At 35.8% G+C, this 23,461-nt stretch overlaps 2 protein-coding genes across 5 annotated transcripts in view; both read right to left on the bottom strand.

Moving 5' to 3' along the window:
- The window catches only part of Crybg3 (crystallin beta-gamma domain containing 3), a 119,584-nt gene extending 113,231 nt beyond the window's left edge, over nt 1-6,353 (bottom strand). For 2 of the 3 annotated variants that reach the window (XM_004857939.3, XM_021238838.2), the window contains exon 1: nt 6,044-6,353. In XM_004857939.3, the coding sequence (XP_004857996.1) occupies nt 6,044-6,192 (149 nt within the window). In that variant the 5' untranslated portion in view covers nt 6,193-6,353. Of the gene's footprint in view, nt 1-5,615; nt 5,979-6,043 lie in introns of those variants that run through there. The other variant, XM_087208447.1, reaches the window with a different exon arrangement.
- Nucleotides 6,354-22,067: 15,714 nt separating this feature from the next.
- Nucleotides 22,068-23,461, bottom strand: part of Arl6 (ARF like GTPase 6) — a 28,919-nt gene continuing 27,525 nt past the window's right edge. For both annotated transcript variants that reach the window (XM_021238818.2, XM_004857940.4), the window contains one exon: nt 22,068-22,907. In XM_021238818.2, coding sequence (XP_021094477.1) covers nt 22,882-22,907 — 26 coding nt within the window. In that variant the 3' untranslated portion in view covers nt 22,068-22,881. The remainder of the gene's footprint in view (nt 22,908-23,461) is intronic.

Genomic DNA, 23,461 nt, shown 5'->3' with positions numbered 1-23,461 from the left:
TTGACTCTTTTATGTGTTTAAATATAAACTGTAATTTTAAAAAATGAATACAACTATTTTCCTCTCTCAACTTAGAGAACTATAAATTCTTTATTGTATAGAGCACTGACCTAGTCTATCGGGACAGACGTCCAGTTGCAAGCCATTGTGTTTTATTTCTGTTCAAAACTATTTTCTAAGGCCAGCCTTTTTGGTGAGTCTTTCATGTGAAGCAGAGGAAACTATCACATGTTTGAATTTAGGAAGAATTTGACTCTTGACTCTAGCACTGGAACTGCTGAGATTTTTGATTAGCCACTTATCCTCTCAAAGCTTTAAATTACATATCTGTAAAGTACAGCAAATATACCTCCCATAAATTTGTGCTAAGAATTACATGAATTTATATATGTAAAGCCCAAAACACAAGGTTTGAATCTGAACAGGGTGGTTAATAAAGGGTGGCTTTATTTTGTCATCATTAATCTGCCAGGGGGTGAAAAACACTTGGCTAAGCAAACAGTTATCTCAGTGTTTTGGGGATAGCTCCAATTAAATACTTCCAGGAGTGAAAATCTGGGGAATAGTCCTGCTGGAGTTGTACCATTACTTGGCCAATCACAACTGCCAAGTACCCATTAAGAATGAATTATTCCTGGTTGCAAAATTTCAACTTGTTCTTTATCAACATCAAGCCATGTTTTGTAAAGACTGTCACTCACTTGGAATGTTGGTTCCTAATAGATGCATATTTCTGCCTCCAGCTAGTAGAGCCTGCAGAATCAAAGAAGAGGAAGAAAACACTTCCAACCACCTCATCGGTACAGTTATTATCACATCTCCCCAACTTCTCTTTCTTGGCAAACCATGCTAATTAAATCATGCTCAGAAAAAAAATGTGAGAAGATACTGTGAAAGCCTAACTAATGTTTTTATGCAATACTGTACATGACACATGACAAATACTAAATATGTTCTGAACCATACAAGTTAAAAGGCAAAAACATGTTTAGCTTATAATAAGCTCATTTAAGAATAGAGGTAACATGTTCATCTCCACCATTAATGCAGGAAGTCTTTTAGGGCAGTTTTGGTCATTCATTTTCCTCTTTTTCCCACTACATTGGACACATAGTAGCCACTCTAATTTATGAATTGACCAGACTCAAATTAAGAATTATTTCTCTTTCCAACATATAACCTGAATTATTTTCTGTACTTTAAATTTGCATCAACCTAGTTTCTTCATACCATTAACATTTCTGGTATATCTGAGTTTCAATGTATTTATTTCATTAGACCTTGTATAAGAAATATTTTTTCTTAGGGCCGGGGATTTAGCTCAGTGGTACCATGCCTGTCTTGTAAGTGTAAGGTCCTGAGTTCGATCCCCAGTACCAAAAAAATTTTTTTTCTTGAGGGATAACTATTTTTCTCTTTACATAATTTTCTACTTTTTTATATACTTTCCACTGAGATGAATAAAAAATGCTAAAAATACCATCATTGGTTCACTATAAGTCAGAAGTCCTGATTACATAAATTGTAGGTCAATTTTTGGAACAACTGCAACTCTAGCACAATCAGATTATACAACTAAGTCAGTTTACATGGAATCTCCAGGGCCGGGGATTTAGCTCAGTGGCACCATGCCTGCCTTCTAAGCCCAAGGTCCTGAGTTCAATCCCTGGCACCAAAAAAAAAAGAAACAGAATCTCCAAATGAGCTACCTGACAGGAATCCTGTCAAAACCACACACAGAAATCTCACTTGAAAAAGTAGGCTTTTGGCACCCTAAAATGGTCTATGTTTTTACTGCATTGCCAACAGTAGGTTCTATGGTTTCACATGGGAGCCCAAGAATCTGACAAGATCCAACTCTTTGAGGACTTCTTTGCTGATTCATCTTTACTACTTCAGGTATGAACTGCTGATCTGGCACAGGTACCTCCTATTCAACTAAACTAGTTACCAATTATTTTCAATAGTGTTTTCAAATCAGTGAAAATATAATCCCCATGAAAATTCAGAGAACAAGGCTCCCTTTCTTCACATAACTGGTGCTGTAGTTAATACTGGTAGTTTATCCTGAAGAACAACAGCTCTGAGGCTGGTCATTAGAAGCAGTATTGAGATTTTTACAAGAATATTTTTACATTAAAGCCTATTAATAACCTGATCTCAATTTTCTGCACTTTCAAGTATGGTGACAAACACCTGGCTCCCCATGTTTGGGCTAGGTACAAGGGACAATGAATAAAACATAACCTCTGCCATTGGGTCTAGGGACAATACTTTGTCTTTCAATCAAGGATACTATATCAGACCACTCAAAGTAACAGTCCAAAGGAACACACTGCACCTGAAGTAGGCCACGCTGTTACTCATTCTGGAGCCAAGTAAGACAAATCCAAATAACTTAAATATTGAAATGTGTTTTGAAAAAGTATTGTTTACAAATGTGGTGGGAGAGGATGGTACGGGTTGACAGGTGCAGCTTTAAATTAAAAAAAAACTTAAATTCAATCCTCACTCTTAAAGTTTACTCCTCTCATGGTTTGGGGTAAATCACTTCCCACTGGGAGTGGCTTCACTCTCCCTCCCACCCACTGGGATGAAGTGTTTTGTATTATCCCAGTGACCAGAGGATGCTATTGGCAATTAATAGGTGGGTTATGGATACCAAATGTCCTGCAAAGGACAGGAGAGTCCAAATGAAAGACTGTCACACCCCAACTACAGATAGCATCTACCACTAATCACTCTCCCACTCTCAGTTTCTTCAACTGCCAGAGGGTTTTAAGTGACTACCCTTTCAGACTGAGTATGTGGTTTCAATGAGATACTACAAGTACCCAAGTCAAGGTAAGTATACAGTCAGTCCTGGAGAAATGCTGTTTTCACCACATTGTTTCCCTTCTCGTTTTCAAACACTGCAAAGAGATCATGTTCTTTTCTTTTCTTTTGTATTTTTTTTCTTTTTCTGAGATAGGGTTATATTATGTTCTCCAGGATAGAGGTTGCCATCCTCCTGTTTCAGTCTCCCAAGCAGCTGGGATTAAACATGTGCTACTGCTTCCAACTCTGCATGGAGCTCATTTTAAATAGGTCCATCATAATGACACAGAAAAGAAATGTGAGCAATCATCTTCTAAAGCAAATAAGGCAGCAGATATTCCCACAATTTTTGTATTTCAGCAATATCTGTTTAATAGGCTTCTGCAAAAGTTCTCTGAACTCTAAATCAAGGCCAAACACTATATAAAGACCCTTAAGGTTCAGTCAGCTCCAACCTAACTTTCTGGCTGGCTGCCTCTTTCACCTGTCCAGCTAATATGTATGCTTCTAATAAGTCGTAAATCTCTATAGGCCTTTGTTTACCTTATTACTTGTTCCATGTTTCCATCTTTTGGCTAACTTCTGTATCTATGGAAACATCACCAATTCCTTAAAAGCAATTTAAAACCACTTGTACCATGAGGCTCCACTGGTCTCCCCTACCACTTCTAATGAGTTAGTCCTCCTGTGATCACAAACTGGGCTAATAAGGCAGCAAGATTCTCAAACTGGGATCCATGAAACACTGGAAGATCTCCATTTTCCTTTGAAAACTTCAATTGTTGCTTTCAAATAACAATAAGGACTTCTTGGATCTGGTCAACCATCCAACATGAGTACTGTCAAGCAACCTGAGTTCAAATATACACAGGATTAGGGCTGGGGATTTAGCTCAATGGTTCCGCTGCCTGCCTCAAATATATACAGGATTGATGCTAATAAGCCTTCTTTAATTGCCAAATGTTAATGAGAACAGAACAGCAATTTCAATAAACAAATACAGTCACACCATGTAAAGCTCAAACAACTCAAAGCATACCATAAAAAGAAAGGTTTTCCTATGGTTCAAATAGGAAAATGCTGGAGGTTTGTCAATGGTCATGTTCAATATTACTTCAAGTGCTAGACATGTTATAGATTAGTATTACTATTTTCAAATGGTCTTCTCCATTTCTCCAAGCTCCTTAAGACCCCTTTTCTCGTCATCTTTACATCCTTACCATATCGAGCACATCATGCCTATTGAATTGACTCCTCTACATCTAAAACTACCACTATAAAAGGCAACCCCTACTCTTATTAATACTAAAAACTTTTACTGCCACAAAAAAACCCAGCCAAAATATCTTTTCATTTTGAAGTGAAATCACAGTAACAAATAGCAATTCTGTTTCCAATCTTGTTAACATCAGTGTTGTGTTGCTGGGATAGTGGGTACTACCAAGTGGTTTCATTTGTTTCATTAAACTTTCAATGAGGTTTTGTGTTCATTTCTATCTTTGAAAAGAAAGACTTAAACTCATTTACAACACTAAAACGCCCACACAAGGGATTATCTGCTATCCCCTTAACATCTGGCAAGTTCTAAAAAAAGATGCAAACAAAATTAAGGATTTATATATACACAATTAAGATTTTCACTGTCAAAAAGCCACAGACCTTTCCTATCTGGTGGTGAGGAGAACAGAGAAGCGGTAGGTAGAGGAGGAACTGATGGCTAAAATGGTCAGCTCCAGGCAGAAAAGGAGTTTAGAATGGAGAAATGCCTTAAAAGGGCAAACAGGCCAGGAAGGTAGGCAGTATCTCAGGACAATACTGATATGATTTTGAAATTGGCCTGCTTATTCCTTTCCAATACTGACTCTCAAGTTTCCAACTTTTGCTAAGTCTACTTGCGAATTCTTTTAAAGACTGTTTTCATTTTCCCTAAGACTGTTAGGTTTGTTAATAGTGACGGCAGGCACCACAGTCTCTGCCTATGTGACATTCTGGTTCAGACGGGTCAGACTTCAAAACTATTTTTAACCACTGTATAACTCTGAATTTTAAAACCCCAACTGTCAGGGTGATAATAGCTGAAACTTCTCAGAAGAATAATCAATTATTCCAAACTGGAACTTTCTTGGAAATATGTATTTTATCAATAGATGGTCATAATGGAAATTTCACAAGTGGGGAAACTGAGAAACACAAAAAACCAAAATCACACCACAAAACGTGATTAATGGAACTCAGTCACACATTTTTCTAATTTATTTCTTGTTTGAAGCCCACCACGAGATCTTTAGAGTATAAAGTAAATACAGCTTTCTAGAGTGCGTCCTTCCAAGGTCGTGGGTAACAAGCTCATTTAAAGCAATTTGGGTTAGGGATGAGGGTGCGGCGGGGCTGCAAGCCTCTTCTCAGAAAGTTTATAAAACATCGAGTTGTGTTTCATTTATTTCCTTCTCCTCCTCCAGGATGGATGAAAAGTCTCGTAATGGGCATTTTAGTGAGTCAAGTCTTAAAAATAGCTATTTTTACAGTAGGTGGAGGAAAGAGAAAGGATTGAGAAGAGATGGCATGTTTTGATTACCGAAACCAAGACAGCTAGAGCTATGGTTTCTGAAATCTGCTTGGGAACTCGAGGCAGACATTTCCGAAGGGAGATGGGATAGAAAGGAAGGGCGGCATCATTTAAATATCCAATCAAGTGGTAAACAAGAGTAGCGAGTATTTCACACTTTGACGAAGTCTTGGGAATCGTCATTACAAACCTTTTAAAAATCGTTTTGAGGAAATTAAATAAGGCAAAATACCAGCTGAAGAGTGACTCTCCGAAGCTTTGCCCTCCGCACGTCCGCCCCCTCCGGCCACCCGGGCTGATCTGGGGTCGCGCCCTCGCTGCCGGCCGCCCGCTGGGCTCGGGGACAGAGTTTCCCATTCCGGCCAGACACCGGGGAAGTCGCTCCGGCCGCGGTCCTAGGCGAGCGGACGCGCGTGCGAAAGGGAAGGGAGCCCCGCCGGGGAGATGGGAAAGGACGGAGGCCAGGCTGGGCAGGGGCGGGGGCTGCGGACGCGGGGCAGGGCTTCACCCACACTTTAGCCCGGAGAAGGGGAGAGACGAGGCACCGGGAACTTGACGAGAAGGAGGAAACTTTAGCAATGGAGAAAGAAGAACAGAAAGTGCCCCGAGAGCTGCTCGCGGCGGGCGGGCCAGGACCCCGGCGCCCCCTGAAGCTCCCACCTGGCAGCGGCCTGGCCCGGGGCGGGCGGCCGACTCGTCCCCGTCTTCTCCTCCTCTTCCTCTTCCTTGTCCCGGGAAGGGCTGCGGGGAGCGAAGAACCGGGAGAAGCTGTGCCAGGGGGCGTTGGCCCTCCTCCGGCCGCCGGACATCTCTCCCGCGCGTCCGCCGGCTCAGGGCCGTCCACGGGAGCGCGACGCGGCGGTGCCGGAGCCCGGCCGGCTCCTCAGGACTGACTGGACTCAGTCCATCCCGGTAGGCAGAGGCCGGCGCGACGCGCTACCCGCGCGGCTGCTCCAGCGCCGCCGCGGCTCTGGCCCCGCCCCTGGGAGGGGCCAGCGGCCACCGACGCCAGGAGCTGCCCGCGAGGCGTGGGGGTCCCGGCGGGGATGCAGTCTGCCCAAAACGCCGCTCTCGGCTTCCCGCGCAAACAGGCTGCCCCGTTTGGCTGGGTTTTCTACTACTGTTACTGGTTTTCTTTTTCTTGCATTAGTACATGTTTGTAGTACATGATTACATTCATCTTGGGGAGCAGCGGACAGTTTTCACTCTTGAAAGAGGTGTATAATTAAGGTTTTCGAGAACGCCTGGTAAGATGCAGTAACAGCATGTGCTGTGGGCTCCCCTGCGCTAACAAGAGCCATTTCAAAGTCAGCCTTTTCCAGGCGTCCAGGAGACCCACAGGCCAGTCTCACGGGAAAAAAGGGCCTTCTCTGTCAGCAACTTGTTTTTGGCTCTGCCTACAAACATGTGGAGTAACTTTTCCTAACCCGGATGTGCTGTGAAGGTCTCACACCCACCCCTTCAAAAACACTGATCCAGAACAGTATGGTGCAAACCTCTGAACGCTGAAACAAATATTTGTAGTTACTCAGACGTAACTGGAATCTGGAAACCTTAAGACTTGCTTTAAAATAAACGTCGAAGAACAACAGTATGAAGTAGTTTTTTAGTCTTGCAGCTAGTACAGAAAACGTTAAGACCCATTCACCTTACGTGTATTGTTTCAAGGCCGAACTGCAATTAGTACAGAATTCATAGAAATGGGTAACTATACAAGTAAATGAGATAAAAAGGAAAGTCTGAGGCAGTTTTGACAGGGAGACAGGAGCTTTAGAATAATTCCCTCTGTTTTTGAGGTGCTGGAGGAGGTTGCACATCTAGAAGTCTCAGGTCATCTCAGCATCAGCCTTCTGGAGCCTTCCTGAACCCCACAGCTACCTCTTAGAACCACTGTAGCTCCTACTAACTGCAGCACAGACTCGGCAATTTGGTTTAGCCAGATTTAACTCCCGTAATTCAAGAAGCCCAGTTTCCTTCACCAGAAAATAAGTCTCAGAAAACAGGAAAAGGCTAGGGTAATACACTAGATTAAGACAAGCTCCCGGTCCCAATTCCAACTTTATTAGAGTAAATCCATTTTTAAAGCAGATTAAAGAAACTTTAAAAGCACAGAGAGATAAAGCAAACTCTTCCCTCCAGCTAGAAGGCGTAGAGAATATTTTATGTCCCCAAAGGAATGTTAAATGACTGCCAGATGTGTCCCTCATTTGTCCTGTGACCAAAGCAAGCCCTGTACCTCAACGCCAATCCAGAGGTACACTGCTGAGGAAGTTTTCTGGAGTTAAAAGTGGGTGGGAACCAGTAAATTTTATTAAAGAATTATGGTTTTAACTAGTAATACTTCTCTAAAAAGTTGGTCTTAAGGAAAATGCTGACACAGTCCACATATTTCTCCAGTAACCACTCTCCTCGGTAAGCATGAGGGATCAGAAACACAATATGTAAAGTCCTTAATATTGAAATTTTCTACAGTGTCCTAGGAATAATGCTAATGTTAACCCAAGCAGAACCCTTTCCATTAATGCACAGTATGTTTTATAAAGAGACCCCTAAAGTGAATAGCAGGGCAATACAAACCCAGGATATATACAGGTGTATACCACCATATCCTGGAAAAATTTCTTCTGATTGATGTAATTTCTATCATATGTCATGTTCAATAATGCAGTATATACAATTTCTATAACTATAAACACACCATTTCTTCTTTTTCATGTAGCCATGTACAAAAATTTATTAGAAGTCTTATTTGTAATACAAACTTATAGCAGTACCATGAACTCATGTATGTATAATGTTACATGTTTATATACTCCTATCAATAATATCATCAAAGAATAGGCTATCAAAACTTTTAAAAATATTATAAAGGGGTGCCAGGCAGTAAATAGAAAAAATATTATTTATATAGGTTTTGTTAACATTGTGTGATTAGTCAATCTTTTAACATTTGTAATTTGCATTTTTTCATTTTATGTATTTTTTTTCATTCATGGCATTAGATATAATTATGTCTAATTTCTAATTTTTAAAAGTCTTTTTTTCTGGCTGGGGATTTAGCTCAGTGGTGCCTCGCCTGCCTTGAAAGCACAAGGTCCTGAGTTCAATCCCAGGTACCCCCCCCAAAAAAGTCTTTTTTCTTTAGACAACCTCTATAAAAACTTCAGAAGCCACAAAATCTAGATCTGTTTTGAAATGCCCAGTGTGTGTTGTATAGATCCATATTATTAGGTATTCAAAGATACAGTGATGGATAGGACCAAATGGTTTCCCTCAAGGAACAAATTTGATAGGGGAAACAGATGAGCACACAGCAAGGCAGGAGAAATATTTCTAAGGGCTAATACAGGATGACTCTTTAGCTTTGTCTAGAAGCTTCATGGAAGGCTCAATACAGGAAATAATGTCAGTATGCTCTCCTTTTCCTCACCTCCTGTGACATAATTTCCACAAAAATACAGTAACTGATGTGATGTATGACAAAACCTAAACCTCATCACACTGTACCCGAATTGCCGTCCCCAAAATGTACTATATGTCTCAAAAGTGTAATAGACAGGAAGTGCTGATACTTAAAGCATTTAAAGTAGGATGCAAGAGTAGTTTCAAAATGGTAAGCTTTTTTCTTCTGAAAACTCCACCAGAGGGATAAACCACTGAATATATTTTAGAGCATAGTATTTACTGTGTGGCAGGTGGCCCAGAATATTAAGACAGCTGTCAACATCAAGGAAACCACCAGCCCATGAAAAAGCAAGCAGATGGATTGGGGCACTCCACTGGCTGCCTCTTGGAATAATAGCTATGAGTGGCCAAATGAGGCAATGTCATGCTGCCCAGGGCAGCAAAAAGCTATTACTGGATATAAGCACTCAATTAGGAGATGGGGTGAGGGAACATCCTCCCCTTTCCTTTGTTTCTATACTCAACCTTTCATTAAAAACCACCACAACAAATAAGAGGGGGAGATGATGTTAGCTTTTCTCATTGTTACATTTTGATTATCATAGTTTGTAACATGGGAAAAAGCCATATAGTCTTGCTGCTTCCTTGAGAGCAGATGGTGAAATTTTAAAATAATTGGTTATTCAGACTTCTTTGAAAAACATGATGTTTTATTGTATTGTTTTCTGGTTTTTATTTGCAGAACATGTGGAGACTGAGATCCTTCAAACACACATTTTTAATGCTTAAATTAAGATGTGTTAGTTTGACCTAAATTATATACTTTTATGCCTTTGATATGATACCTACAAAGAGAAATTAAATCTTTTAAAAATATGTTACTATTAATAATAGCAGATTTGCTAATATTGAAATACTCTTAAAATTTATAAACAGAAGCATGTATTTTGGCAAATATAGATTATAAAAATTTTTGGAAAATATTTTGTTTAAACCAATTCATGATGTCTTTTGTTTGAATCAAATGATATCAAAATTATAGTCATATTTATTACTTAAGCAGCTTAATGAGTGTGATATAAATAATGGCTCAGAATAATAATTCACTATTTGATGATAAACTCAACCCCATATTCTATTTCCCCAAAATACTTCATCTGATTACATAACCTATGCACTATATTAAGCACTTCTGATTAATTTTAATGTACCTATTCTGCAAAGAATAGTTACTTATAAATTTCTGGCCTGTACTACATTAGTGTTGACTGTGCATTTTGTTTAATAGAGTTTCATAAAGCAAAATGTTAGGAATTTTTTTTTTCTTGGTGCCAGGGATCGAACTTGGGTCCTTGCACTTGCACAGCAGGTGGTGAAACCACTGAGCTAAATCCCCAGCTAGACAAAATTTTAGAATGAGTAAAAAAAAACTGGCTTGTTGAACTAGATTTTTTTTCTTATTGTGAAAGTTTTTAACTTGCATGTTCCAGAAGCCTGACCACTATTAATATGGATGCTTTCTTTCCAGTTCAACCTTTTGCAAACGGTTTAAAAACAAGGCATAGAGGCAGCTGCTATTGTGCCAAATGTTTTGATTAGGGTAAGAAAGGCAGCTGGAAATGCTACATGCTCATATAAAATGGACTACAGTTTTCACATGGGGACTTTACCTAATCTAAAATTAAGAATAACATTATTTCTCTTAATATGAGTTTCATCATATAGAACAAAAATAAATTCACTTTATTATTTGAATGATGAAGTGCTTAACATAATGCTGAATATAAACTTGACACTCATCTATGGAAATCTTACAATACACCATTCTGAAATAATATCATTAACAAACATTCAGGATATTTCATTTAAAATATTACTGACCCAGGGATTTAGCTCAGTGGCACTATGCTTGCCTCACAAGCGCAAGGTTCTGAGTTTGATCTCCGGTACCATATATATATATATATATATATATATATATATATATATGGCTAAATGTAGTAAGAAAAATTAACTTGAGACCAAGTATTACTATAGAGAATGCAATTTTTGATTTTTGAGAAATGTGGCAACTGTTTTTCTCAATAAACCCACATTGGTTTTAAAAGATTTGTAAAATTTCATCAAATGATGGCTTAACTAGCTTTGTAAATGAGAAAACGAATGACATCAAATATTTTCATCTGCCTGTCCTATCCTACAAACTGAATTTGTCACCCCTTCCAGTCAATTTTCATTGGTAAAGAAAAAAAAGGATTATCTATGAAAAGGAAAAAAAAAAAAGTAATTACCCACGAAAGGTAAAGCAGAAGGCCAAAAGTTAGGTTTTATGTGTAGGTTTAACCCTTGCTATCCTCTCTTGAAATGACTTTACACTGTTATATTTCATAAATAAGGATGTAGATACTGAAATGTGTTTCATTTGTCTTTCTTTTTGCATGTTATCAGCATGAAAAGATATAACAAATTTTATGTGTACCTGAACACATTTTCCCAATTGTTTCTCACTTGGAAAATTACTGGAAAGGGCACTAAGGGATAGTAGAAGACAGTAATTAATGCAAAACCTTGTTATGATAGGGTGATATTAGTTAGTTTATAAGCATTCTCTTTAGCAAAAGACAATAAGCAAAATAATATTTTATAAACCTCAGTAGAAATACTCAAATATCAAAGTAAAAAAAATTATCATAATTGATTTCCTAATAATAACCATTCTTAAGTCTTCAGGTCCTATATTCTATTTTCTTTCCTTCAGCTCTCCATATTAGCACCTACAAGCATTCAATGTTAACAAAAGTCATTGAATTCATTTCTATGTAGGCAAATGTATTTACAAACTGCTTATAATTATCATACCTAAAAAAGACAAAGAAAAATCGTTTTATAAACCTCACAATTGGGATTTATTTTATATAATTCAGAAAATTAGAAGGATGATTCCACTGTATCTGGTTCAACAAGAGCTCCACTTCAAAAGATCAGTCACATACTTATTAAAGAAATGGCTGACCACACCGCAGTACAAAAGCTGTCTCTCTGAAAGCATCAACCACATACACCCTGAGGGTAATGGAAATGAACTAATTCTGTCATTTTCATCCCAGCTCTTCCCACCACTTATGGATATTCTGTAGTTACATTTGGGTTTTGTAGTTTAAATGACACATGATTTTAGAACAAAATGTATTTTTAATTAAAATTTAATAAATATGGCCAGGGATTCAGCTCAGCAGTTCCGCCGCCTGCCTTGCAAGTGCAAGGACCTGAGTTCAATCCCTGGTACCAATAAATAAATAAATAAATAAATAAATAAATAAATAAATAAAATTTACCAAATAGCTACTGGCATAACTTTTCCTTAGTAGCCTAACAAGATAGAAAATTAAAATGGTAATAGTAATAGCAATAATAATAACAATTACTTAAAAGTCTATTGGTCTCTCCACATTTCAGAAAAACAAAATGGAAACTTCAGAAAATGATTTATAGATCATTTACCTAGTATTTATTTCTCCAGTGGTAGCTGTTTCAAATCTGATTAGAAAGTTGGTAGGAGGGCTATATTTGAAAAACAAAACAAGAAAATTAAATTCCTAATACTCTATCTACAAAGTTATTTCATAACCAGCCACACGTTCAATATACTTGTAGGCCAGGTGTTTGCTAATTGAAATACACCTTTGTGATCTTCTCTCAAGAAACTCAGTCTCAGAGGGAAACATACAACTAAGGAACATTTATAAAATTTTAAGACAGTGTGATACACATGAACAGTAGTAAATACATACATGGGAAAAAGGAAGAGGAAGTGAATTAACTGCATGATTTGGGCAGGCTGTGATCAATTTGTGATAGATTTCACAAGCAAAGCTCCAGAAGCATAGATGAGAAAGTCCTGCCATTGAAACTGTATCAAAACATCTCTCAAAACAGATTTATAGTAGGAATATCATCCTAGTGAAAAAGCAGTATCAAGGACCAATGAGTGTGCACAATACTAGGCCAACAATAGACACATAATTAAGATCTGCTTGCTGTCTAATTTGATAAGGAAATATAGCAATAAATAGATGCTGTGAAATTGTGAATCATCAGGTACTATGTCATTCAAGGACATACAAGGGTTTGGTATGTTAACATGAAACTACCTTTAAGTGAACTCTTTACTATATTCTATTGACCTTCTTTAAAATAACTGCATAATTAAAAAGTAAATGATAATCATAAAGTATGAGAAATACACAGGTGGAGAAATAGTTGCACTAATCCTAATATGACCTACATAATTCGAGTTTACAGCTGCCAATTACTGCTTAAGGCAGGTTAGACTAGAAAATCAGGCTGAAGTCTTACTACTGACCAAATTCCTCATTTAGAACTAAACTCAAGTGTACACAAGAATCAGTTTGACAGCTGTTTGGCATTCTTATATAAATTTCCTCTCTCACAGCTAGTACCTGGAATTCGCTCTAAAAGTTGTCAGGTTGATGGCGCTATTATTGTGACATCCTGGTACATCTTTTTTTTTTGTTTGTTTGTTTTTTGGGTTTTTTTATTAAATTCTTTTATTGGTACATTGTAGGTATACAACACAATTACATTTCTCATTGGGAATTGTACCTTTATATAATGCATCTTGGTTCTTATTTTTTCCCCATTCCTAGCCCTCCCTTTATGCCCTCCACCCTTCCTTATTTACAAAGACTTTATTTCCATTTTTTCCATTTCTCATCTTTTTTCCTTTCCCTGGCCCCTCCCACTCCCCCTACCCCTTTGGACCTTTACTTCCTATTTTACATTATCGATTATTCATTCTAATCATTGGTACATTTTAGGTATACAATATAATGACATTCATCATTGGAAATTTGCACCTTTACATAGTCTCTCTTGGTTCTTATTTTTCACCCTTGCCCAGCCCTCTCTTCAACCTCTCCATTCCTCCCTATTTACAAAGATTTTGTCCTATTTTTCCATTTTCTCATATTAATCCCATTCCCTTCTATCCTTTCCCCTAGCCCTCCCACTTCCTTCCCCTTTGCCCCTTTTCTTCCTATTTCACATTACCTATTATACATTTAGTCCTTATTTACAATTTCAGTTTCTCACACCAGAGAAACTATTTGGAATTTATTCATTTGTGTCCTATTTATTTCACTTAAGAGTATTGCCTCAATGTGCATCCACTTAGCTATAAATGTCTCTAATTTCTCATTTTTTATGGCTGAGTAGTACTCCATTTTATTAAAAAAACCACATTTTCTTTATCCAGTCTCCAGTTGATGGGCATTTGTGCTGTTTCCAAGTTTTAGCTATTACAAACTGTGCTGCTATGAACATGGGTGCACATATATCACTGTGGTATGATTCTTTTAATTCTTTGGGGAAGATCCCCAGCAGTGGAATAGCAGGGTCAAATGGGACTTCCAGTCCTAGTTCTTTGAGGTATCTCCATACTGATTTCCACAGTGGTTGCATCAGTCTACACTCCCACCAGCGATGGAACAGCGTTCCTCTTTCCCCACAGCCCTGCCAGCATTTGTTATTGGTTGATTTCATGATAGCAGCCATTCTTTCTGGAGTGAAGTGGAATCTCAGCGTTGTTTTCATTTGCATCCCTCGAATGCCTGGTACATCTTTTTGATTAGTGATTAAAGTGCTTTCTTCCTTAAAAATTGGCAGCAACATTGTATTTTTAAGTTATGTCTACAAATTTCAAGAATTCTGAAGGACTTTCAAATTTCCTATGTTTGTTGAAATTATTAACATAGCATTGATTTTTGAGTGATGTTATAGTTTTTGAAAATACTCATCTACTGCATTGTTCTACTTCTTCGATATATATAAAATGCCATTTGTTCCATGTTATTTCATAAACATTTTTGTGTAAAGAATTTTTATTTTTAAATTAGTTCAAGTTTAATGGAAACTTGTAAGAGTAGAACAAAGGCCTTTTTTATTCTCTGTGAATTGTTTGAAATATCAAAATTATATCCCATCTTACTTGAATACTGTGTATAGCCTTATAACTATTCTCCCCACATTCTAACCACAGTATAACTCTGAATTAAGAAATTAATGTTGACAAACTCTGCTTTCTTATCCTCAGGCCCCATTCAAGTTTTGCTAGTTGTCTCATATACATATATATATATATATTTTTTTGGTACCAGGGATCGAACTCAGGTCCTTGTGCTTGCGCCATTTATATTATTTTTTACAAAGTGATTCAGCCCAGAATCATGTATCATTTAGTGATTACTCTTTTCTGCCTTCTTTGAATTCTGTTGCTTTGTATATGAATATTTCATTCTGTTCTTTGGTGAGTATCACTCCATATGAAGATAACATATTTCTTCACTTGTTAATGGAAACTTGAGTTGTTTCCAGTCTGAATAAACATGATATAACCATTCTTGTACAAATCTTTCTTTAGAAATAAGACATCTGCATTGCGAACTTTCAGACACCAACAGCCCTCGCATTAGGAACATCTGAATATGAACAAATCACGGGAGTAGCTCACATGTCGGGCAGCCATTGTCACAGTTGTGCTGCTGTGTGCTTATTGTACAGTGCAATAGTGTACAGTATTTTTGTGTTTTTTATGCTTCACATTGTATATTTGTGTCAAAGGTGTATAAGACTTACTTTGTCAGAGTTATGGGTGAAGCTGACTTAACGAACAGTCTCCTGGAATGGAACTCATTAGTAAGTTGGGGACTTACTCTTGGATAAATACCTGGAGTAGAATGGCTAAATTGTATGGTACATGTATACTACACTTTTTAAACAACTGTAAAATTGTTTTGCAAAATGGTTATATCATTTTACATTCTCATCAACATTACATGAAAATTCCAGTAGTTTTATATTCTTGACACTAGGTATTCTGTTTTTTAAATTGTAGCAATTCTACTTAGTGTGTAGTAGTGTCTCATCAGTTTTAATTAGCATCTCCCTCATGACTAATGATGTTGAGTATCTTTCCCTGTATTGGTCATTATATGATCATATTATTTTGTGAGGTGTCTGCTCAAATATTTTGCTCACATTTTATTGTTGTTGGATGCTTTTTATTGATGTAAATATTTGCACAAGTTTTTTTTTATCAGATATGTGTATTGTGGACGTTTTCTCGTGTTAGGTATCTTTCAATTAAAAAGATTGTCTTATTTATGGAAATAATTTGTAGTTGATGGATGAGGGTGTTCTATAAATACCATTTGGTTGATTCTGTTATTTCATTTAGATCTTTTGTAAGTACAGTATGTTCTAGTTAACTTATCAATTACTAAGTAAAATTTTTTACTATAATTATAAATTCTTTTTTTATATATTCTGTAACTTTGTGATTGCATACATATACATCTATGACTCCTTGATGAATGTGCTTTTTCTCAGTTAATCCTTTTTGTTTTGAAGTGTATTGTATCTAATATTAATATAGCCAAACGTTTTTATATTTACTGATTTCATAATATCCCTCTACCTATACATTTACTTACAATATACCTGTATTAACATATGAAATGAATCTCTTATGGAGATCAGATAGTTGAGTCTATTTCTTCATACATTTTAAAGATGCTTTTAGGTGTATATACTTTTTGAATGTTTAGTGACTTGACCCTTTCATCATTCTGTAATGCCTATCTTTATTCTCAATAATTGCCTATACTCTAAATCTACTTGGTCTGGTGTTAATACAGCGCTCCAGCTTTCTTTTGATAGCAAATCTTCTCTACCTTTGTACTTTTACTTTCCCTGGATCATTATATTTGATGTAAAGTACTTGTAGGTAGCATAAAGTTGGATAATATTTTATCCATTCAATCTTTCTTTGAATTTATGTTTAGGCCATTTATTAACATGCTTGGGTTCATTATATGCTTTGATTCAGGTCTACTATTGCATTGTTTTCTCTGTTTCTTTCATTTTTTTATTACTCTGCTTTTTCTTTTGGATCACTTGAACACATTTCTGTATTCCAAATGTCTGTTTTCAACTATATTTCTTGGTATAGTTTTCTTTTTTGTTTTTAGGGTCTCACTTATGTAGTTCATAGTTCAGGCTGGACTTGGACTATGTAGCACAACCTGGTCTTGAACTTGGGGCAATTCTCCTGCCTCAGTCTCCCAAGTGCTGGAATTACAAGTGTGCACAAATATATTGAAGTTTTCAGACATTTAGAAAAAATACTTTTCCATTTCAAGAGTTATGTAGAAAGCACCATCATGGACAGTTTACTCTCTTGCTTCATTTTGTAGCTGTCTTAGACATTATGTGTACATACACTGAAACACAATGTTTTCAAGCATCAAACATTTTAAGAACAAAAGATGATCTTTTAAGTTTTCTTGTTAATATTTCCCTCTCTTTGCAGAATTTTGGTATTTCTTTCACAGTAGGTTTTATAGCAATAAATGCTGCTGGGTTTTCTTATTCACAGGATGTCATTTTATCTTTATTCCTGAAGGATATTTTTACTAGATACAGAATTTGGGGTTGATACCTATTTTTAAAAAAATCCTTTAAAATGTTGTGCCACTTCCTTCTGATGAGAAATCAATAGTCATTTGAATTGCCCTGGGTAGTTCTTTTCCCTCACTGCTTTCATACTGAGCTTCTGAAATCCGTTAGCTATGCCCTTTACCAATCTGAAAAGCTTTTAGTTAAAATTACTTCAAATGCTTTTTATACACAGTACTTTTTCTCCTAATGGATTCTTGATTGGATAAATGTAAATTGTTTAATGTCTACAAGTCCCTAAGATTCTGTTCATTTTTAAGTCAATTTTTTCCAGGTATTGTGATTTGTGATTTCTAATCTGTCATCAAGTTCCTGGAGTCCTTAATTTCTATTTTGCAATATAACTCATCCAGTGAGACTTTATTCCAGGTATGTTTCAGTCCTTAAATTTTCACTCATTTCTTTGATACATCTCATAATTCTGTGCTGAGACCATTTCTCCATTTGTTCTGAGTGTTTCCTTTCTTTGATCACTTTTATAATAGCTGTTTTAATGTCTTTGTCATTAAAGGTAAATTTTGAGGCTTTTTGCCTTTTCTTTTCCAACGCAGTTTTTCCTAGTCTTTGTATACACTACTAAGCAATATTGGATTATTTTCTGAACATCTGGAATATTACTTTTTGAGTCAGAATCCTATTTAAATTCTGAGATGTTGATAATTTTTTAAAATCAGGCTTTCAGGATGGTTGGTTTCAGGTCAACAGTTTCAACATACTTTGTGGGATTAATTTTAATGATAGTTCTGCTTTGAAAACTGTTTTAGTCCTATTTAGCCTATAAGTGTGCCACCCACTGGCCAATCTGGGACTCGCATCATCAAAAATATTGTAGTTCACTTCTTAAAGTCTATTTGGGGGCAATCCTAAGAGCCCATAAATTACTTTTTGGAGTTGGTTTGACAATCTCTTTTTGTCGATCTCCTAGAAATTTTCAGTCCTGTGGGGTTTTCCTTTTTGATCTTCCAGCAAGAAAGCTAGAGTTTTATATATCCTTCTCTGATGCACACTTCCTGAAAAAGAACTCTTTATCTGCAGCCAAGCATTGGTCAGAGAAAACAAAAACTATGTTTGTAAACAAGAAAATATTTTAAGCTATAGTTACCTGTGATAACATAACTTTAAAATGCAAATATATACAAATTAAATTATAAATGTTTCTACACTCTACCATATATATGTCAAGACTATCACACTAGTTATCATTTATCTCAACATATATGTTGGTAAAATTCATGGAGAAATATGGAAGTCCAAGTCAGATGCTCCTGGACAATCTGTATGTTTATTTATATTTTTAAAATTAACATGTTTGATGATTCAAAATCGGCTAGTCCCTTGCCGCCCATTCAAAGAAAAGGAAGGAAAAAAAGCTTTAGAAGGAAAAGACTAATTTTTTCAATCTTTGAGAGTCAGGGAGAGGAAGGATTTCAAAGAACATTATGTTTTAGGCATTTGCATCTAGTTTTTCATCTTGAATGTAACTATTTAAGAAGTAGTTTCAATATCTATTACCTCATTTTAGATTAAACTTTAGCTTTTTTGAGAAGTCATGTAGAAATTAAGAACACAGGTTCTGAAACCAGAAATTCTAGACTCTAAACTCAAGTTTTTCTATATATTTGCAGCATGACCTTAGGCATGTTACTTATCTTGCCTTACTCTCAACCTTTACAACAAAGTTCAGTAAACCTTTGTGTAAAAGGTCAGCCAGTAAATATTTTACACTCTATGGGTCACATATTGTCTTTGATGCTTTTTTTTTTTTTAATACACAATCCTTTAAACAAGTAAAATAATTACTATTTCTAGGGCCATATAAAAACAAGTTAGTTTGCTGACATCCAATCTATGTAACAGAGATAATAACAGCATTTACCTCCCAAGGTTTATATGATTTAATGAATTAGAATATGTAAAGTATTTATAAAGTATAGGCATTTAATAAAAGCTATAGAAATGTTTTTCATTATTACTGTATTTCTAACCAAATTTCATTTGCAAAGCACTATTCCTAGATGACTTCTTGAATTACTTGGTGACTTGAAATTCAAAGATTTAATTTTTACTTCCTGGTTTATTCTAAATTGTGAAAGAAGAAATTTAACACTGTATGTTGATGAAGCTACTCAATATGGTATTAAAATCCAGTGACCAGAAAAGTCAATAATGGTTTTAACCTAGTCCCTTGCAAATCTGAACAAGAACATCCATATTGAGAGTCACTGCAAACATGTAATAACTGAATTAACTGAAACATTCAGTTAAACACAATAATCATTTCTTAATTGCTGCAGTATTTCTCTTTAGCCAAAGAAGTAAACAAACACATTATTCAGGTAAATTTCTACTATCAGCCATTATTATTATTATTTTTTTATAGGATACATATGTAAAATTTTATTTAATTTTCACAATAACCATATGGGTCAAGGTTATTTTATTTTCCCCTATTAACTTTATTGGTACATTTTAGGTATAAAATACAGTTACATTCATCATTGGGATCTTGTACCATTACATGAGTCTCTTGGTTCTTATTTTTTTTCCCCTTCCCTTGCCCACCCTTCCCTATTTGCAAAGACCTTGTTTCCATTTTTTTCCTCTTCTCATATTTTTTTCTTTCCCTTTTTTCCCTTCCCCTACCCCTCCCAATTCCCCTGCTCTTTTAGACTCTTTCTTCCTGTTACACAATATCAGTTATACATTTTTTAAATTATAATATTAAGATCTAGGAGACATTACCACAGATTTTACAGAATTTAAAAGGATATAGAAAGCATATTACAAAATCTTTTTTGAAATAAATTTGACAACTTCTAAGAAGTAACTTAGAAGACAAATTAATGAAACTAACTCTGGAGGAAATATAAAATTATTTTTAAATTAAGAAATAAGAGCTAATAATTTATTCATGGTATAAATAGTTAAAATAAGATCATTATGTGTGTATCATTATGTATTATGCAAGATGTATTAGCCTTAAGTATTACAATGGACTGCAATGGCTGGCAAGCTAGCTGATACTTGATCACTGGATCACTCTGGATAACTTAATTAGCCAAATACCAAAACTAACAAGTTCAAATCTTAACCCCTATGTAATAGTAGGAGTAGGGTCTTTGGGAGGTAATTAGGTTATGAGTGGAACCATGTGAGGGTATAATAGGATGAATGTCCCTTAAAACAGGGATCCAGAGAGTTCTCTTACCCTTTTTTTCCACTCCACGAGGATAAAATGAGAGGATGGCCCTCTGCTGCCAGTAAGACGGCTCACAGCAGAACCCAAAGATGCTGGCACCCTGACTTCAGACTTAAAGCCTCCAGAACTATAAGAGATAAATTTCTTTTATAAGCCACCCAGTCTATGATACTTTGTTACAGTGCCCTGAATTAAGACAACTATTCTCAAAAGTAACTGCATATATTTATGGAATCACAATACTGGTGGGCCAAAATTGTCAAAGATAAAAGAATCTTAATTAGGAGACAAATCATAATTTTTACAGACAGGGCATAAATGAAGAACAAATAGATAAAACTCAGCTCTTTTGTGCTTTATACAGCATAGGCTGGATAGGGCCATATACAAATATTTAAATGCACAACATGTAAGAGTTAAACATATTATAGGTGTTACATTCAAATGCAGAGGTTTATGAGTGCTGTCTAAACATAACAAAATACTTGGTTCATTTTTAATGAGACATATTTTAATTATATACTATGCTAAATACAAATGAAATTATAATCTATTTTTACACATTTACATAGCATCCTACGATTATATTGCTGCTCAATTTGCTTCTATAGACTTTATATGAAAATTAAAGAGATAGTTATTTATAAACTATAAACTAGATTTTGGAGGTCATGGCAACAGGGAGAAGTCAGTGTACTCTTTCTTCTAAATATCTGCATAGGTGTGATACTAATTAACTTGCTATCAAAACAGCTTTAAGAGGTTTGTTTGTTTGTTTGTTTGTTTACTAGGGATCGAACTCCAGTCCTTGTGCTTGGGAGGCAGGTGGCAGAACCACTGGACTAAATCCCTGGCCCCTTTAACAGTTATTTTTAACAGTCATTTACATCCAGAATTAATAGCCTTAAGACAAACCAAAGAAAGAGTAATTCCTGGTCTCTTACCTTTCTATGACCATGCCCCCACTGTTTCAATTATGTCATTTATTTCTCAGTAGATACTTCTATATTTCTAGTATCTATAATATTTCTGTTTCTTGAATCATTGATTCTAAGGAGACTGCTTGATTCTGAATCCCAGCATCACCTTTCCTTGGAGCCAACAGAGACTGTGGCTGAAACCTCTACAAACTGTGAGCCAAAATAAACCCCTTCTTCCTTGAGTTGTGGGTGTCAGATATTTTGTCCCAGCCACAAAGAAAACAATTAAGACCAGGTAAAACCTTTAGGAAGTAGTTTCCAGTGGAAAGACATTAGATCATTTTGGCTATGCCATTAAAGGGGATACTGTGACCCTAGTCCCTTTTCTTCTTCTCTTTGTTTCTCAGCTACCAGGAGGTAAGTAGCTTCCTACACAACATGCTCCTACCTCATCATAGCTCAAAAGCAATGGGGCTGACCACAGATTGAAAACTCCAAAACTGTGAGCCAAAATAAACTTTTTTAAAAGGTGATTATCTCAGGTACTATTTTTTTTCTTACAGTAACAGAAAGCTGACTAACAGAAGCATTTTAAGGGAAAAAGCAAGAAAATTATAATACTTAGTAAAGTCAAACATTAATTCATTTTTATTACCTTAATCTGAAGATGCAATATTTTCATTCAGTTAATAAAATTATGTAACATGTATAAAAAGGTTCTCCAATTCTCCCTCTATATTTTAAGCTCTGTAAAGATAAAGAATATCTTATCTTGCATCACTAGTGCCTACGACCATGCCTGACTAGTAGATATAGGAATGTTCAATGTACAATGAATAAATAAATTCAGTTTAACTTAGTCTCAGACCATGTATAAAGGCTGGACAGTAAAACACCAAATAGCATTAACATAGCATTATTCTTCTCAGTATAAACAAAGCACACTATTTGGTACACTGTATTTTTTTTACTGATAGTAACACATAGTAAAATTTTAATATATATTAATCACCCATGGTCACTTATAAATATTTAAATTTTTTACACTAGTACAATTCATGCCAAAAAGTAGTACCATAAACTAAATTTGTAAAACAATTACAAAACAAAATTACATTAAACACGGTATAAATCATAATGGGAAACTGAGATGGCTTGTAACACTTTAAAAACATTCTAATTACAATCAAATATAAACCTTTACCAAGAAGTTATTTCATCTACGGAGTCCTTTTGAGGGAAGATTTAGTTTTCATATAATTAGTGGCCAGATTAGCATGCTTGATATACTCTGTTCTTCAAAAGCTCATTTAGAATCCATAAATGCAAGGAGAATGTCATATTCTTGAATACATATACATCTTTTAACAAATTTATTCAGTCTGCCTTTGACATATTCATTGAATGCAAAACTGTTGAGGATTTCAGATGCTATCTTTTCATGTCTTCGCACCTTGGATCTGATCTGATAGTGAAATCAAACAAATATAATAAATCTCTACAGAAAAAGAATTATTTTCTAAAGTAACCCAAAGTTATCATACCAGAAAAAATGCTGACATAGATTCAGGAAAAAGAAACTCTCCACTGCTGGTGCAAATGTAGTAGACATCAGAATGGAGGTTCCTCATAAAGCTAAAAACCAAGCTATCACCTGATCTCGCTGTACCATTCCTCAGTACAGTACATTCCTGAAAGAATTAAAGTCAACCTACTATAGAGATACCTGCATATCCATATTTACTACAGCACAATTCACCATAGCTAAGTTATAAAACAGCACAGGGGCCCATCAACAGACAAATGGATAAAGAAGATGTGAGATATGTGTGTGTGTGTGTGTGTGTGTATGAATATTATTCAGTCATAAAGAAGCATGAAATTATTTCATTTTCAGGTAAATGAATGGAACCTGAAAGCACTGTGTTAAGTGAGACAAGCCAGACTCAGAAAGTAAAATAGCATTGTATTATCTCTCATCTGAGGAATCTAGGAAAAAAATTTAAAGAGATGACATGG

This window comes from Heterocephalus glaber, unplaced genomic scaffold, assembly GCF_053883595.1.
Source record: "Heterocephalus glaber isolate CG9 unplaced genomic scaffold, H.glaber_assembly_v1.0 deba00000122, whole genome shotgun sequence".
Classification (NCBI taxonomy): domain Eukaryota; kingdom Metazoa; phylum Chordata; class Mammalia; order Rodentia; family Bathyergidae; genus Heterocephalus; species Heterocephalus glaber.
Note: the sequence above shows the minus strand (reverse complement) of the source record. Positions and strands in the feature narration are given on the sequence as shown.